Source organism: Numenius arquata, chromosome 15 (genome assembly GCF_964106895.1).
Source record: "Numenius arquata chromosome 15, bNumArq3.hap1.1, whole genome shotgun sequence".
NCBI classification, from domain to species: Eukaryota; Metazoa; Chordata; class Aves; order Charadriiformes; family Scolopacidae; genus Numenius; species Numenius arquata.
The window spans coordinates 12,639,753-12,654,084 of NC_133590.1; the positions used below are offsets into that span (position 1 = coordinate 12,639,753).

A 14,332-nucleotide genomic window follows, 5' to 3' on the forward strand; every position below is an offset into this window, starting at 1 on the left:
GCCTTTCGTGAGAGCCTGCCCACAGCTGGATCTGGGGTGGCTGCTCCTCGCGCAGCTTTGAACTGGTGCCGATTCTCACGGCGTATCGCAATTTGGCAATCTGGTTTGAACACCACGAACTTCACGGCAGCGTTATTTTCTTTCTGCATATTCCATGTACTTCTCAGAGAAAAGACATTATGAATAGAACTGGCTGAAATATGTAATTTCCTTTTCACAGGAAATCCTGTTGTTCTGGGAAAATCTTTCCAGTCCTACTTTTGAACTGTAAGAATTCTTAAAAATACCCTACGCAAGAGAGACCATCCATGTTCTCACTAAGGAAGACTGAACACGGGATCTCATTTTTCCAGGATATATGTAATGTAGACCTTGGAGTGTAGTCCTGGAACGTGCTTCCAGGCTTTATGCTCTCTCCCAGATCCCAGGCTATGACAAAGAACGTTTTTCTGGTATTCAGCTTCCCTTCATATTTCTTTGTTAAATACCGTATTTTGCCAGCACGATTGCTTCTCATAAACTCAGTGGCATTTGGATTAAGATTAAGACAGTTCTCTCTTGATTACGCTGCTGCTTATGGAGGGGTGCAGCTGAAAAGTAGGAATGTTGCATCAGAATCTGTTGGGGATTATTAAATATTATGAAAACAAAGCCTTGTCCTGGAACTTGGGCATCACAGCTCTCTGTCCACAGACTCAGGAGGTTCTCCAAGGTGGAGGCTCATACAGTGAACAAAAAAACCCAGACATTTCTCTTTACATCAAATGCTTATGCCCAACTTATCCAAGGAAGAGACCGAGTAAACAAAGGCAGCTCATTTAAAAGGGGGATGAACATGCACAGAGTCTCTCCATCATTTAAAGGAGGAGGACACAGAACTGCTCCATCAAGCCAGTTTTTACAAAGCAGTTAAGAATATAAGTAGGACATGAAAATAGTGGTTTTTTACAATTCTAGTTAGATTACATATGTCTGTAAATTTACTGCATCTGTTACATGTGCTATGCAGTTTGGAAAAAGGGGTCCAAACGTGTGCAACCATTATTATTTCAGTATTACAGAACAACAGTCTGGGTTTGAACTGGAGTAAAGCGTTAATTAAGTGCAGCGCAGTGCAGAATTATGTGAAAGCCTAAGAGATATGAATTACCTTTCATTCTGTTGGTTTAGATGATAACTTTCTAGGGTTTTTTTAATGACACAAGAAGCATTTCTCCACTGGGAAAATATCACACTACTCTTTGATACTTCAACTTAAAAGTTTCCCGAACGAGGAAGAGAACGCCTTATTTTGTTGAATACCTATTGTGCAGCTTTAGTTACAGAAGCTCTTTGTTTGCAGCTGTTCTTAAGCTTCAAATATTTTGAACTTAACACATGGTGCATCTTTGAAGGGATATAATTTAAAATGCTGCAGCTTCCCTCTTCCAGTTTGGCTGTTCTGTGGCCTGATGAATGAGTATGGTTTAAGCAATGGCACAAAGAAGGTATTTTGAGGAGCTGCAGCAGTGGATTTAATCAAAAGCCAAGCACACTATTTTTGAGCAGTTCCGCAGGCAGCGACATAAATTTGGGAAGAAAAAAAATCTCCAAAAATCTCTAAGGCAAATATCCTAAGCTTGCAAAACCCCTTTTGCTTTGCAGAGGAGGAGAGGTCGTGAGACAGGGGTACGAGGAGGTGGGAGTTCTCACTGGGATTCTGTGCAGACAGCCAGGGAGAATCAGGTCCTCTGTGCTCCTCAAGCTGTCAGGGGGGACATCGGGGTCTTTTCTTCCCCAGCTCCCTGAAGGTTTCATGCTGCAATAGATTTAGGCAAACGTAATCGAATGCAAATCCTGTACTTGTACTTCTCCTGACATCGAGCTGCTTAAAATAATCACGAGCTTTGAGAAACCAAACAGAATCTGGCAGCTCGGAGTTATCTTTTAACTTGAAGAAAATGAGAAGAATCCTTTAATCAGGGAGGTTGGTAGGGTACTGCTGAGGGATGAAATGGCTTTTAATTTCATGGCAAATTTTGCCCCTGTTGAACTGGCGTGTGGGGTGGGGACAGCCGTGCAAAGAATTGCTGGAAATAAGCAAATCAGTCCTGTATTTTAGGAAACTGTCATATTTAATGCACTTTATTACAGGCCAGCAGTAAAAATCTGCATCTGAGCAACAGAAATGCTTATTGACCGTATGTTCAGTGCATATTGAATATGACACCATTGTTACTGCATTCCTTGCTCCCAAAAGAAGAAATCTTTAAAAAATTAGGTAAAATTTAATCTCTGTTTGGCTTAAGGACAAGTAAGATCTATAGTTTTCAGATCGGGAAGGACAGTATCCTGCTGTAAGGGCAAACGGCGTGTCCCTGGGTGGTTTAGATCTTCACTTCATGTTTAGGTTATCCATTATTCAGTTGCTGCCTTTAATTTGGATGGCTCCATTTTGGGTGCTGCTGTTTCCTGGCTGGGCTGGCACCAACCCATTATGGTCCCTACAATTTTTGTGTCTGTGTGAGCACACGGGGCTAGAAAAGGATTATTGACAATAGCTGGACTCTGGTGCATTTTACAGGTTGTCTTACCTCGTGTAACAAACCCATATGGTTACTGTTCAAAAGGGCTGTGGTAAAATTCCGCAGAAAGCGGAATGTGGTGTTTCCACGGGAGCCCGGTGCACAAGGATTTGCTGCACCTCGGGTATCTCCGTGTCTGCTCTCACCTGTGGGAGGACACACAGAAATTTGATGCTATTTTAGATGGGGGTTTTGATGAATCTATGAAATGCTCTTGAGAAGATCATTTTTAATTTTTTTTTTTTTTTCCCTTGATCTAGCTACACGTGTGCCAAGGACAGTTTCTGAGACTGACACAGAGGTGTCAGTGGTGGTGTCTGGGTGGTCAAGCCTGGAAAGCAGGATCTGCAGGACAGGTTTATTTCTGAGTGTGTGTTTGCTTTTGTAACGCAAAGAAGTCTTAAGTGACATAAGGACTTCTATACAGAGAAGACCATAGCCCTCATATTATGCTCTGGAGACCATACTGCAGTGTCAAATCTCCTCTGGGAAATGCAGAGGTAGCCCGGTAGCTGAGGTCGATGCCATCAACTCAGAAAGTCCTGCATTTCCAAGTAGACCTGCATACATGAATCTCTGCTCTGCTCACCAGTCTCTTGTTTGATTTTTCCCCAGGAGCTCTGACTCTGAAGAAGCCTTTGAGACCCCGGAGTCCACCACACCGGTAAAGGCACCACCTTCACCTCCGCAGCCACCCCCCGAAGCGGCGGCAGTGGCAGCAGCAGCAGTCGTAGCAGACATAGCAGAACAAGAAATAAAACCCCAGCTGCCCTTGGAAGATACAGGTAACGAGCGTGTAATGAGTGGGGCAGGTTACTGGGGCAGGTAAAGCTGCGGGGAGGTGTTTGTGTAAGCACAGGCAAGGAATTGATGCCGATAAAATGTCTTCTGGAAGATTAGTCGGTGTCTGCTGGGCATTGTCCATGCTGGGAGGAAAAATCCTGTTGCCTCCTGGAATAAAGTATTGGAGAATCTGTCCATAACATTTGATAAATAATAAAGAAAAGAGGAGCTTTCTAGAAAAACCTTTCTTCCCTTTGAATCAGACTTCATTCCCTCTTCTCAGAATTGTAGGATCTTTAGAGAGTCAGATGAGCAGAAAAAGGAGGTGTGAGATACAGATGCAGGCACCTGGGTGAGCACCATTAACTGTGACAATTAAGAAAATGTTATTTTTAAATGTATTGTCACCTGAAACACAAGGTGAACAAAAAATCCATTGAAACAATAGAAATATTTGTAATAGCTTCATAGGAGGAACATGGGAGTATGTGTGAATGGATGTGTAATACACATGCATGAAAATTGGTGTACACTGGGAAAATAACTTTTAGAAAAGGCATATTGTTTTAAAAAAACCCAAAGAAATCCTTTCCCCCAAAAAATGTTCTTTGTTTTCCAAATTGACTAATGGAATATGAGGGAGTAGAGAGCACTCTATTAGCCCAAAATAGCTTTGTTTGGGCTGTCGGGTGACAGCTCAACAGTTTAAGATTGAATTCCCCATTATGCTGTCTTTTTTCCCATCTGAAAGCCATGTCATCTTGATCACCTGGCTAAATCCTATAAAAGGTAATTTTACTCTAAGCAGACTAGAGTTGACTGGTATTTCCTTTGGAAAGACGTGCAGCGTTGCCTGGCAGTGGTTTAGAGCTGCTGTTTCCAGTGTAGAAGTGGGTGCGTTTAGCGGTGGGCAAAGGCGATGTCCAGGGCCGGTGTGTGTATTAGAAAGGCTTTGTTTTAAACTTGGTATTATTGTTACACAAGCTTTGATTTAAACCTTTGGGAAAGTGACAAATAAGTCTTGCAAATATCTCGAGCCACCTAACACATTTCTGGGGCTTACACATTAAGGAATGCTCATTAAGATCGTGATTTATGATACGAGTTTATAAGAAGCTAGAAAGATGTTCAACAAGCTGATTCCAGAAAATAAAAATGAAAGGCTGTGACTTTCCTTTCTGCTGTTACAGTGCCCTCTTCATTGTAGCAACGTTACTCATTCTCCATCTTCTTTCCTTTTTCTAATCTTTCTCAATCTAGTGATTACAAAATAAGTGCTGAGAGAACAAAAGAAGGCATATGCTGAACAGGGTTGGAGTGTGTTTTTAATTACTGCAGTAGATTATCTTCAAACCCTTGATTACACATGTGCTTCCCTGGCACATGTGAGTCTCATCTCCCTACATCCCAGATCTCCCCCTCCTTTCTTTCCCATATTTCTGAAGAAAGGTAGGGAACTGACTATGTCTGTTCATAGCCCCGTGAACTACACTGAAGGCCATGGATGGCAGAGATGAAAATATTTCATTTCCAAATAAGATTTGTCCATGGGGGGCAAGTTACCACAAACTAACGGAGCTACGTTCAGCATTCCAAAAGGATGCAAAATGCAGTTATACAATGGGGTAATTTATGTGCAGGAAGGAAGATGTGTAATGCAGAAAAAATTCAAATGTAGGAGGGCAACACAAAGCATTCATTTGTTTTGGAAACCTTTAGAAGAAATTAATAATATTAAGAGTATAGCTTAGGTGTTTGCATGCTTCTTTGTCAGTTTTTTCGGTGGTGCCCAGTGACAGGACAAGAGGTAATGGGCACAAACTTGAACATAGGAAGTTCCTTCTAAACATGAGGAGGAACTTCTTTACTTTGAGGGTGACAGAGCCCTGGAACAGGCTGCCCAGACAGATGGTGGGGTCTCCATCTCTGGAGACATTCAAAACCCACCTGGCCACGTTCCTATTCAGCCTGCTCTAGGTGGACCTGCTCCAGCAGGGAGGTTGGACTAGATGATCTCCAGAGGTTCCTTCCAACCCCTACCATTCTGTGATTCTTCAGAAATGTGAACAGTTAAACACTTTTGTACTTTATAAACAGCTTGAGTAACAGTTATCTTGTAGTTTACGTACCTTGTAGGTTGTGCATGTGGCTGCACGCAAAGAGAATGAGACCCCGGGTCGTGGGCAGCTGGAGCAGGGTCCCTGCATGGTACCACACAGCTAAATAAATAGATTTCAATAAAAACGGAGTAAGGAATAGGGGCAGCCAGAGACCTGGCACACGCACGGGGAGAGGCAGCCGCGTCCAGCTGGGTCTCTGGGTCACCAGCTGCACGGCTTTGTCTTCTACATGAGGTTGGTGACAGAGCGTGTGCTTGGGTGGAAGGAGGAAGCATAGTAAGTTTTTTTAAAGGATTATTTCATCTATATCTGAGAATAATTACTCCTGCAGACGGTTGCAGTTATGCTGCATGATATCATTAGCGCAACAGCTGGACCCCACTGCTGGAAAGCCAAGAGGAGAGTTTTTAATTAGGTTGACTTCAACGCTTGCTTAATAAATACGATGAAAGTGAAATATAGCTCGACTCATCCTGGGCTTGTGCCAGCTCCTGGTGGGGTAGAACCTGCCACGTGGCTCCAGTCCATCAGCAGCAGAGCAGAAGAGGGGAGTCGGTCTGTGGGTGAGTCTGGAGGGGAAGAGGAGCAACAGAGCACGGATGGAAACTACCTCTGAACCCCAGAGAGTGTCATTAATGAGCCCCTCTACTCCTCCACAAATACTTCATATGTTGCCGGGAACATGGGTTATACTCTTGAGGCAAATGACTTTGAGGGTGGTTTTTATTTATTATTTTTGTAGTATTTGAAATGATTGTTGCCTGTCTCATCAGCTTCTCCCAGCAGTGTCCTTTTCATCCATGTTCCAGCCATCTGAGCACCAGAAAGTGCCCCAAGCCCATTTTCCCCTGAGAAATGGGGAGAAACCCAAATACCCCATTTCTGGCCAGGAATTCCTGCCTGGGCAGGGGCATTTCTTCTGTCCCACTGCTGCCTTCCCCAATTAATTAATGAATTCAGATTTTATACGCAGGGGAGATGCGAGAGCTGTAATGCATAGAGGGGACTCCAGCTCTCGCAGGTCTCAGGATATGGGAGACCTATATTCGGGTCCTTCTTGTGCCAGGGAAACTGAGGTCAGGCTTTCCAGTAAGAGAGATGATGACCCAGATGAAAACAAACTGAATTTTTGGGATGGAAAACATTCTTTTTCAGTGTTTTTCCTCTTGAAGCCTGACACAGAAAAATGGAAAATAAACTTGGTATCCAAAGTTTTGTCTCAGAATAAATGGCAAAAGTATTTTTACAGTAATTTAAAAAATATCATTACTAATTGATTGCATAACTTCAAAGGGTTCTCATAACAAGCAGGAGCTTGAAATAAACTGTGTTTCAAAATTTCTAGTATTAGGTAATTCCGATTCCTATGTGCTATAGGCAGAGTGTCCTTGTCTCCTGAGTTATTTCATGATAATGGAGAACGTGAGTGCATGCTGTATGCATTCTCCAAGGGTTTTGCTTTGTTTTTCTCTAGAAAACAGAATTAGAATTTAATTTCTTCCATATTTGATTTATTAGATCTGGTTAAATTTTTTTTCTGAGCTTTTCAAAATAGTGTTTCATTTTGTTTCCAGCTCATCGTTAAGGCTTTCTATTTTCAGCCTGTTGGATGTCCCCCTGTTTTAGAGATACTTCAACAAATAAGAAAATACTCAGGTGTCCTAGTGCACGGTGCAGCTCTACCACTAGAAGAATTTGTTGTCATTTAAGAGGAAAAATATTTTAAAATAGCCAGAAGTACTTTATATGTTCTAACCCTTTAATATATTTTCATTATTCATAAAGAAATAGTTCAGATTTAGATTCAATAAACTCATAGCTGGTGCAGATATTTCACTTTCTTCTTTTAAATATCTTTAAAATGAATTTGAAGTTCCCTCCAAAGTTTTTGGAAATGTGTCTTTTTGTGAACGCGTCCTGGGAGAGCGCACCCCCCGTGCTGCAGTTCGGGATGCCCTGGGGTGCCGCATCCCATCCCACTGGAAAATTTTGGGGTTTTCTTTTTTGGTTCCTTTTTGTTGACACTAACAACAGAAATTTTTTTTTGGTTATTAATGCAAAGAGTCTTATAATATCTTTCTAGCAACTTTTGCTTGTGCCGTAATAGGTGACAGGTGAAAATGCCAACGGGAAGTTTTGGGGTCTGTTGTTGTTGTGTTTGGTTTGGGGTTATTTTTGTTTTTCATACTTGATCCAGGCAAAAATTCTCTGAAATCAGAGAAATTCCCTTGTGGAAGGAGCAGAACTTGCACCCTCCGTTTTAATGAAATGGGAGGGTTTTTTGGAATTGCCTCTTCTTTATGGCAATGTGAGTTTCCCTGCTATTGCTGATGTTCTTGGAATGCTTTATAAAACTTGGTATCTACCTGTGGGCAGCTCTTACCGGTATAAATTGTGGGTGACTGTCAGCACCAATAAAAGGCATAAACCTTATTGAAAACCTTGTACTTGGCCTCTCTCTAGGGCAAGTCCTCCCTTAATTTTCATACCTTGTGTTGTAGTGTGTTCCTTTGCGATCAAGAGAGGAGATTTAGATGAGATACCAGAAAGAAATTCTTTCCTGTGAGGGTGGTGAGACCCTGGCCCAGGTTGCCCAGAGAAGCTGTGGCTGCCCCATCCCTGGAGGGGTTCAAGGCCAGGCTGGACGGGGCTTTGAGTGACCTGGTCTGGTGGGAGGTGTCCCTGCCCATGGCAGGGGGTTGGAGCTAGAGGATCTTTAAGGTCCCTTCCAGCTCTAACCGTTCTATGATTCTATGATCAAATTGCATTTTAATAAAATGCTGTAGTTAGTTACACTGATTTGCTTAATTTTGGGGTGTAAAAAGGCAAGTGGCACTGCTCTCTGTATAGGCTGTTAACGTCAGGAAAGAATGGTCTTCATATCTCTTTGTAGTAATAAAGCCGCGTTGTTTTGCGAGAGTGAGTCCCGTTCATATCTTGCTCCCCAGGGAGGAAGATTCTGCTGTTACTGAGCCAAGTCTGTTGTAATGCGGGAAGAGCCCAGCAGCAGCACTTCGGTTCTACCAAAAGCCATGTTTTCTGGGGCAGTTTCCCATATTGGTTCGTAAAGAAACAATAAAAATGTCACAGTAGCGAGTGGAGGGGACGTTCAGCAGAAATCGGTGCTCTAAGTAAAGGGTTTGATTAGGAGGAAGTTGTGAAATAAGCAATTAAAGAGGATTAAAGCCCTGCGCTATGTGGAGCACACCAGATTTGAATGCTGTTTTGCTCTGAGCAGCTGGAAAGCCTTGTACGTCCCCTTCGCTGCTGTGATGCCTCCCCAGCCTCAGCTCTACCGCGCCTGTTAGTTACAGGCCAAGTCCTGCAGGGCATTGGTTTATTTTATGTTATTTTTTTATTTAAATGCATGTTTGTACTGACTTTGAACAAGGGGCCTCAGTCCTGTTGAGGCCTTTGGCGCACGCTGGAATGAAAACAAGGCATAATTGCAGATGATTTCTTGTTCAGATCCCCCTTTTAATTCATGCTGACCTACATTTGTACTCTGCTGACATACCAGAGCGATGCCAGTGTTTATTGTAATGTATTCCCGTTAAGTGTCCTCCGTTCTTGTTGTAAAATGCACAGATTGGTCTAATGCTGAAGTTTTGTTTTGCTCTTTGAGTCCCCTTAGCAGAAGTCCCAGGGAAGCGAGCACCAGCTCAGCTGGCAAATCAAGTCTTAATTAATGACCACTCGGCCAGGCTGAAACCAAGCCCAACCCAGTAGAGGTTAAAGAGAAAACTAAGCTGTCCTGAAGTACTGCCACGTTATTAGCATTCACTTAGCAGAAAAACACATTAAAATATTTATTTTAATTGATGTAACTCAATAAACATCCAGAATCTTAACAGAGAAACTGTGGAGCTGTCATTCCTTGGACAATCCCTGGAAAGACATGGTGCCACTCTAAGGTACCGCTTTGGGAAATGTGTCCAATTTCTTTAAATCCTTTCTGTCCTATAGATCCATAAATAATAATTCTTGTCATCTCTATGCAGACATATAATTTCCTCTGAAACAAAGGAAAAATGTGTTCTTTCTTCTGTTCCTAATCCATTCATAGCTTCTGACTAAAAGTAATTATTGATTGTCCATATTGCTTTTATGAACAACATTAATGAATGTAGCTGGGCAAAATGGGAATTACTTTGCAAAACATGTCAAGACTGGAATGAAAAAGATGTGTAGAAATTTCTCTGAAATCATTTAAGGATGGCAAAAGCATTAATTTTTGCTTGACTGTTTTTCCTTGTAATTGCATAATTAAAAAATATTGACAGCATGAAGAATGCTGTGTTGCTTTAATAGCAAATACTGGAGCATTTTGCTCCAGTACGTATTGGTGAGAGCTCAGAGCAGCTGCCTTACCCCAGTTTGAGCTGGAGAGAGAGGTCCCAGGTCCCCAATTCCCTGACTGGGAGACGCACATGTGGGCAGAGGTGGCGGTGTTGCATTCAGGGAGGGAGCAGTACAGTGACAGCAGGAACAAACCATATTCAGAATTTGTAAAACATTTTAGTAATTAGCTTTTCTGAACTGGAAGGCAGAAAGGACCATCATCTTAATCCTTTCCTACTTATATATTTTCTTTTCTTTTTTTTTTTTTTTTTTATATACACTGTATAGTTTTCTACTTTGTCAAATACAGTATTTGTATTCCAAGTGAAGAGACTGCTAGAAATCTTTTTAGGATTCCATTCAACAAGCAAATCTTTAATTACAATGAAAATCTACTTGGTTTAACAGCTTTAGCATAGAATTCTCTCTGCAAATTTTCCTTACTTCCATGAGTTAGAACTACACTTTGAGAAATCTCATTTAAGTAATTTGTAGGAAGCTTCTAGAGGTCTTTTTTAAGGAAGATTTTCAACTAAGGATATTTGTACAGTACACTAATTGACTAATTTTCTTACCTTTACCATAATTTATTTCATATGAAAATCTCAGTGATTCATGGCTCATTATAAACTTGGAATTACGAGGTCAGAGTGGAGTGTGTTGACTGCTTGGGGCAGAGAGAGGAGCAGCATTGATAGGCTGTGGAGAGGAAGCCGTGTTCCTGTGGGAAATCGGTAAAAATAGCTCATGGGAAACAAAGCTTAAGACCATCATGTAATTGTTGAAGCACCAGTCAATTTACAGGGAATTTACTGCATAAAAGCTCTGACACAATTCTATGAACTCTATAATGGTAGAAAACAAGAGTAATAAACTGCTCCATGTTCAGCGTTTCTGGTATTTGGCCTAGTTTGCATGTTATGGTAATATCTGTCTCTCTAACTAAGTGATAATTAGTTTAGGAGAGATGCTCTAGAGGCTATTGCAAATACATATTTTGTGTATCATGAAACTTGCCTTGAATCCTTTTCTGGGGAGAACAGAACTAATTTTTTCCCCTAATCTAGTTCATGTATTGGAAATGTCGCTTCGGTTTGTATGTCCTTTAATCATTGCTTAGTCCATTTGTATAATTTTAACCCTTTATTTTTTTCACTTGTAGTAATACTAGATTGTAGTAAAATTTATTAAGCTCCAGTTTTAAAAATGTGGTTAAAATTCACAGAGTTTTCTGTTTGTTCCCACAGGATTATGTTCAGAAACTGTACCTGTAACTGATGTGTCACAGAGTGAATCAGTTGAAGAAAGCCCTTTCCGTCCCCCTTCCCATTCTTTCTCCACCGTCTTCGATGAGGACAAGCCAATAGCCAGCAGTGGAACTTACAACTTGGACTTCGATAACATTGAGTTGGTTGATTCTCTCCATGCCTTAGGACCGAGCTCTCCAGAATCGAAGAATCGTGATCCCAAAGCGAATGTTCGAAGAAAATCTACCGATTCAGTCCCAGTTTCTAAATCTACGTTGTCTCGATCTCTTAGCTTGCAAGCAAGTGATTTTGATGGAGCGTCTTACCTTGGCAATAGCGAGACATTAGCACCGGCAGCAGATGTGTACGGTACTGGTTCCAGTAGTGCTTCTAGTACCCTTAAGAGAACAAAGAAATCCAGACCAGCTTCCTTAAAAAAGAAGCAGTCAGCGAAAAAATCTCTGGATGCTCCACCGGTGAAGGAAACACCCCAAGAACCATCTGACCTTGGCCAAGAAGCTTGTGTCCCAGGTGAGGATAAACCGGTACCTGAAGCAAAGGCTGACTCAGTGAAGCCCGAATGTACTGAACCTTCTAAAATCTCTGCTGAGAAACAGGAGGCCCCACCTGTGCCTGAAGGATCCCACCCTTCGGATCCAGACAGTTTTGAAGGGATTAGTCCATTTAGCACCGGAGGCAGCAAAGTACAAAACTCTCCCCCTCTCCATAAGAAAACGCTACCTCTTACAACGGCACCAGAGGCTGTGGAGGTGACTCCGCCTGACACCGGAGGACAAGAAGATCCTCCGGTCAAAGGCGTTGCAGTAAGGCTGGAGTTCGATTATTCTGAAGAAAAAGGGGTGAGTGAAGACCAGCAGGAGGGCACTCCTCCTCCCAAAAAAGCAGGTAAAAAGCCTGGTGCTAAAATGCCACTACGGAGGCCAAAGACTAAAAAGTCAGTGGACAAGCTTGACAATGCTCCAACCACACCAACCAAGTCACCCGCTGATCCCAACGAAATCCCTATCACAAAAGGCTCTTACACTTTTGATATTGACAAGTGGGATGATCCCAATTTTAACCCATTCTCATCTAGTACGAAAATGCAAGAATCGCCCAAACTGCCTCAACAAACATACAGTTTTGAGCCAGACACGTGTGAGGACTCTGCTGACCCTTTCAAGTCTTCTTCTAAGGTAGCCAGCTCACCCTCCAAATCTCCAGCTTCCTTTGAGATACCCGCCAGTGCCAATGAAACAAACGGAACCGAAGGAGACAACTTGAATAAACCTGCAAAAAAGAAGAAGACGCCACTAAAAACGTAAGTTAAAGGGCACAGATGTTTCTAGATTAGAAGCAGCACATTCCTACCCCTTAGCACAGTTATACCGGGGTTAGATTTGACCAGGGAAAGGAAGATGCTGTTGGGTGTTGGTAACCACACAACTGGGCTCATGTGGGGGGTCTATCCATGCTCTCCCTCAATTTGTGTCCTCAACAGCTAGTTGTTTCCAGACTGAAGGGGAGATCCAGGGTCAAATCCATCAAATCCATCCAGATTAGGCCACTGGACTGGCAATAGGATTTTTGAAGTTTTAGGGCTCAGTGTAGCTTTGAATCTGTTTAAGTCCAATTTTTTAATCAATTTTGTGCCAAATTTTCTGTGACGTCATCTTGGGAATTTGATACTGTTTAAGCTGATCGAAGTATTCACACCAGTAAAGACTATTTTGTGAATCATCAATTCTGAGGGTGGAACATGAAATAATAAGGCAGCAACAAATCTCCTTTTGCGCACAGAAGGAAGATGGGTTTATCAAGTGACTTCCAGTATTTAAAAGAAAATAACCTGAAACAGGGGCATTTCTGACTTACAAATGTTATATACCACTGTATAGTTGGGTTGGAGTTGTTCTGATGTTGCTTCTTTTTGAGGTATTCCTGAAATTTCAGGGAAATTGAGGTGGGAGTTCAGATGACATTTTCTGAGCCTACAGTCCAAACTGGTTTTGTCCAAAACAAGAAGACTTAAAAGTCTGACTGCAAGAGAGGAACAATTTGAATCTTAGTGAGGAAGTGCAGAAGGAAAGAGGGGAATTATAATACCACCAGATCCTTAAATCTGATACTTGCAGCCAGCCAGAGTCTCCTTGTGTCTTCCAGTAGCTGCAGTGGAGTTGACAGACCCCCAGTATGAACCTCTTGGGTCCACCCATCTTCTCTAAATATTAGAATCAAGTCCAAAGCTGTTCATTTAGGGGCAAAATGAGTTTACAAAGAGTTTGCTGAACCACATCCGTCCTTGGGAAAACCCATCGCAGGAGGGCTCTGTCCTACAGTCGCAAAGTTCCCTGCTGCTCTTTGTCATGGTGGAAGAAGTGAAATTGCCCGACTGGTTCCAGGTTCTGCTTACGGGTTCTCAGCTCGGGAGGTTTGCAGGCATTCCCAGCCCTTGCCTGGGACTGGGTTGTGTTATGTGTCTGCTCACTTCAGCTCCGTAACCTACTTTTGCAAGTGGTTTCTAACAAAGAAGAGAGTCTGTATATTAATACCCAGCGCAGCCCGGAGCCATAATACTTTCTAGAAGAAAATTAGCCTAATTCTTGTCGGGGGATGCCAGGGGAAGCAGTGGCTTTGTCTCTGGCTGGCTCTGGTCTCTTTTCCATGAAAAGGGCCCTCGACATGGCTCCTCCATGGGGTCCAGTGCAGGAGAGCCCCTGGCTGGGCGAGGAGATGGGGTGTAGGACCCTCCTTGGCGATGCTCCCATGGTGGGACAGGAGAGAGAAGCCAGTGCAAAATGCTTCAGCTCCAAGGGGCAGAAAGGAGGGTGTTTGAATGATATTGAATGATACTGTAATGTACCAGGACTTCTAAAACCTAATTAAAGGACAATTGTGCAAAGCCAGGAGTTTTTATTAGCACTGCTGAGGGGGGCAGAAATACAACCGTACGGCCCAGTTTGAAAATGTGGTCCTGGTGTGGAAAGACAGCGATTTCTAGATAAGACCTGTGGGAGGTGAAGAAGCCAGGCGTGAGTTTAAGCCATTGCTAAGCTTGCACTACTTCGAATCTGTGCCATGTGCTAGGTCTTAAACTGTGTTAAATCAATAAAAACGTACCAGTTTTTATTCTGGAGCAGTCTAAGCATTGATGTCCATGTGAAAAGATGAGATTTTTAGAAGAGATGTCAACTCGGCACAAATTACTCTCTGGTCAGGTACCGAAGTGCTGAGCTGTTTTGAGGTGGATCATCTTGCTCAGATGATAGTGAACAAG

At 42.5% G+C, this 14,332-nt stretch overlaps 1 protein-coding gene across 1 annotated transcript in view; it reads left to right on the forward strand.

Moving 5' to 3' along the window:
- Positions 1–14,332, forward strand: part of TACC2 (transforming acidic coiled-coil containing protein 2) — a 128,877-nt gene that overhangs the window by 81,833 nt on the left and 32,712 nt on the right. The window contains exons 7-8 of the mRNA XM_074158964.1: positions 3,180–3,349; positions 11,056–12,376. Of these exons, the coding sequence (XP_074015065.1) occupies positions 3,180–3,349; positions 11,056–12,376 (1,491 nt within the window). The remainder of the gene's footprint in view (positions 1–3,179; positions 3,350–11,055; positions 12,377–14,332) is intronic.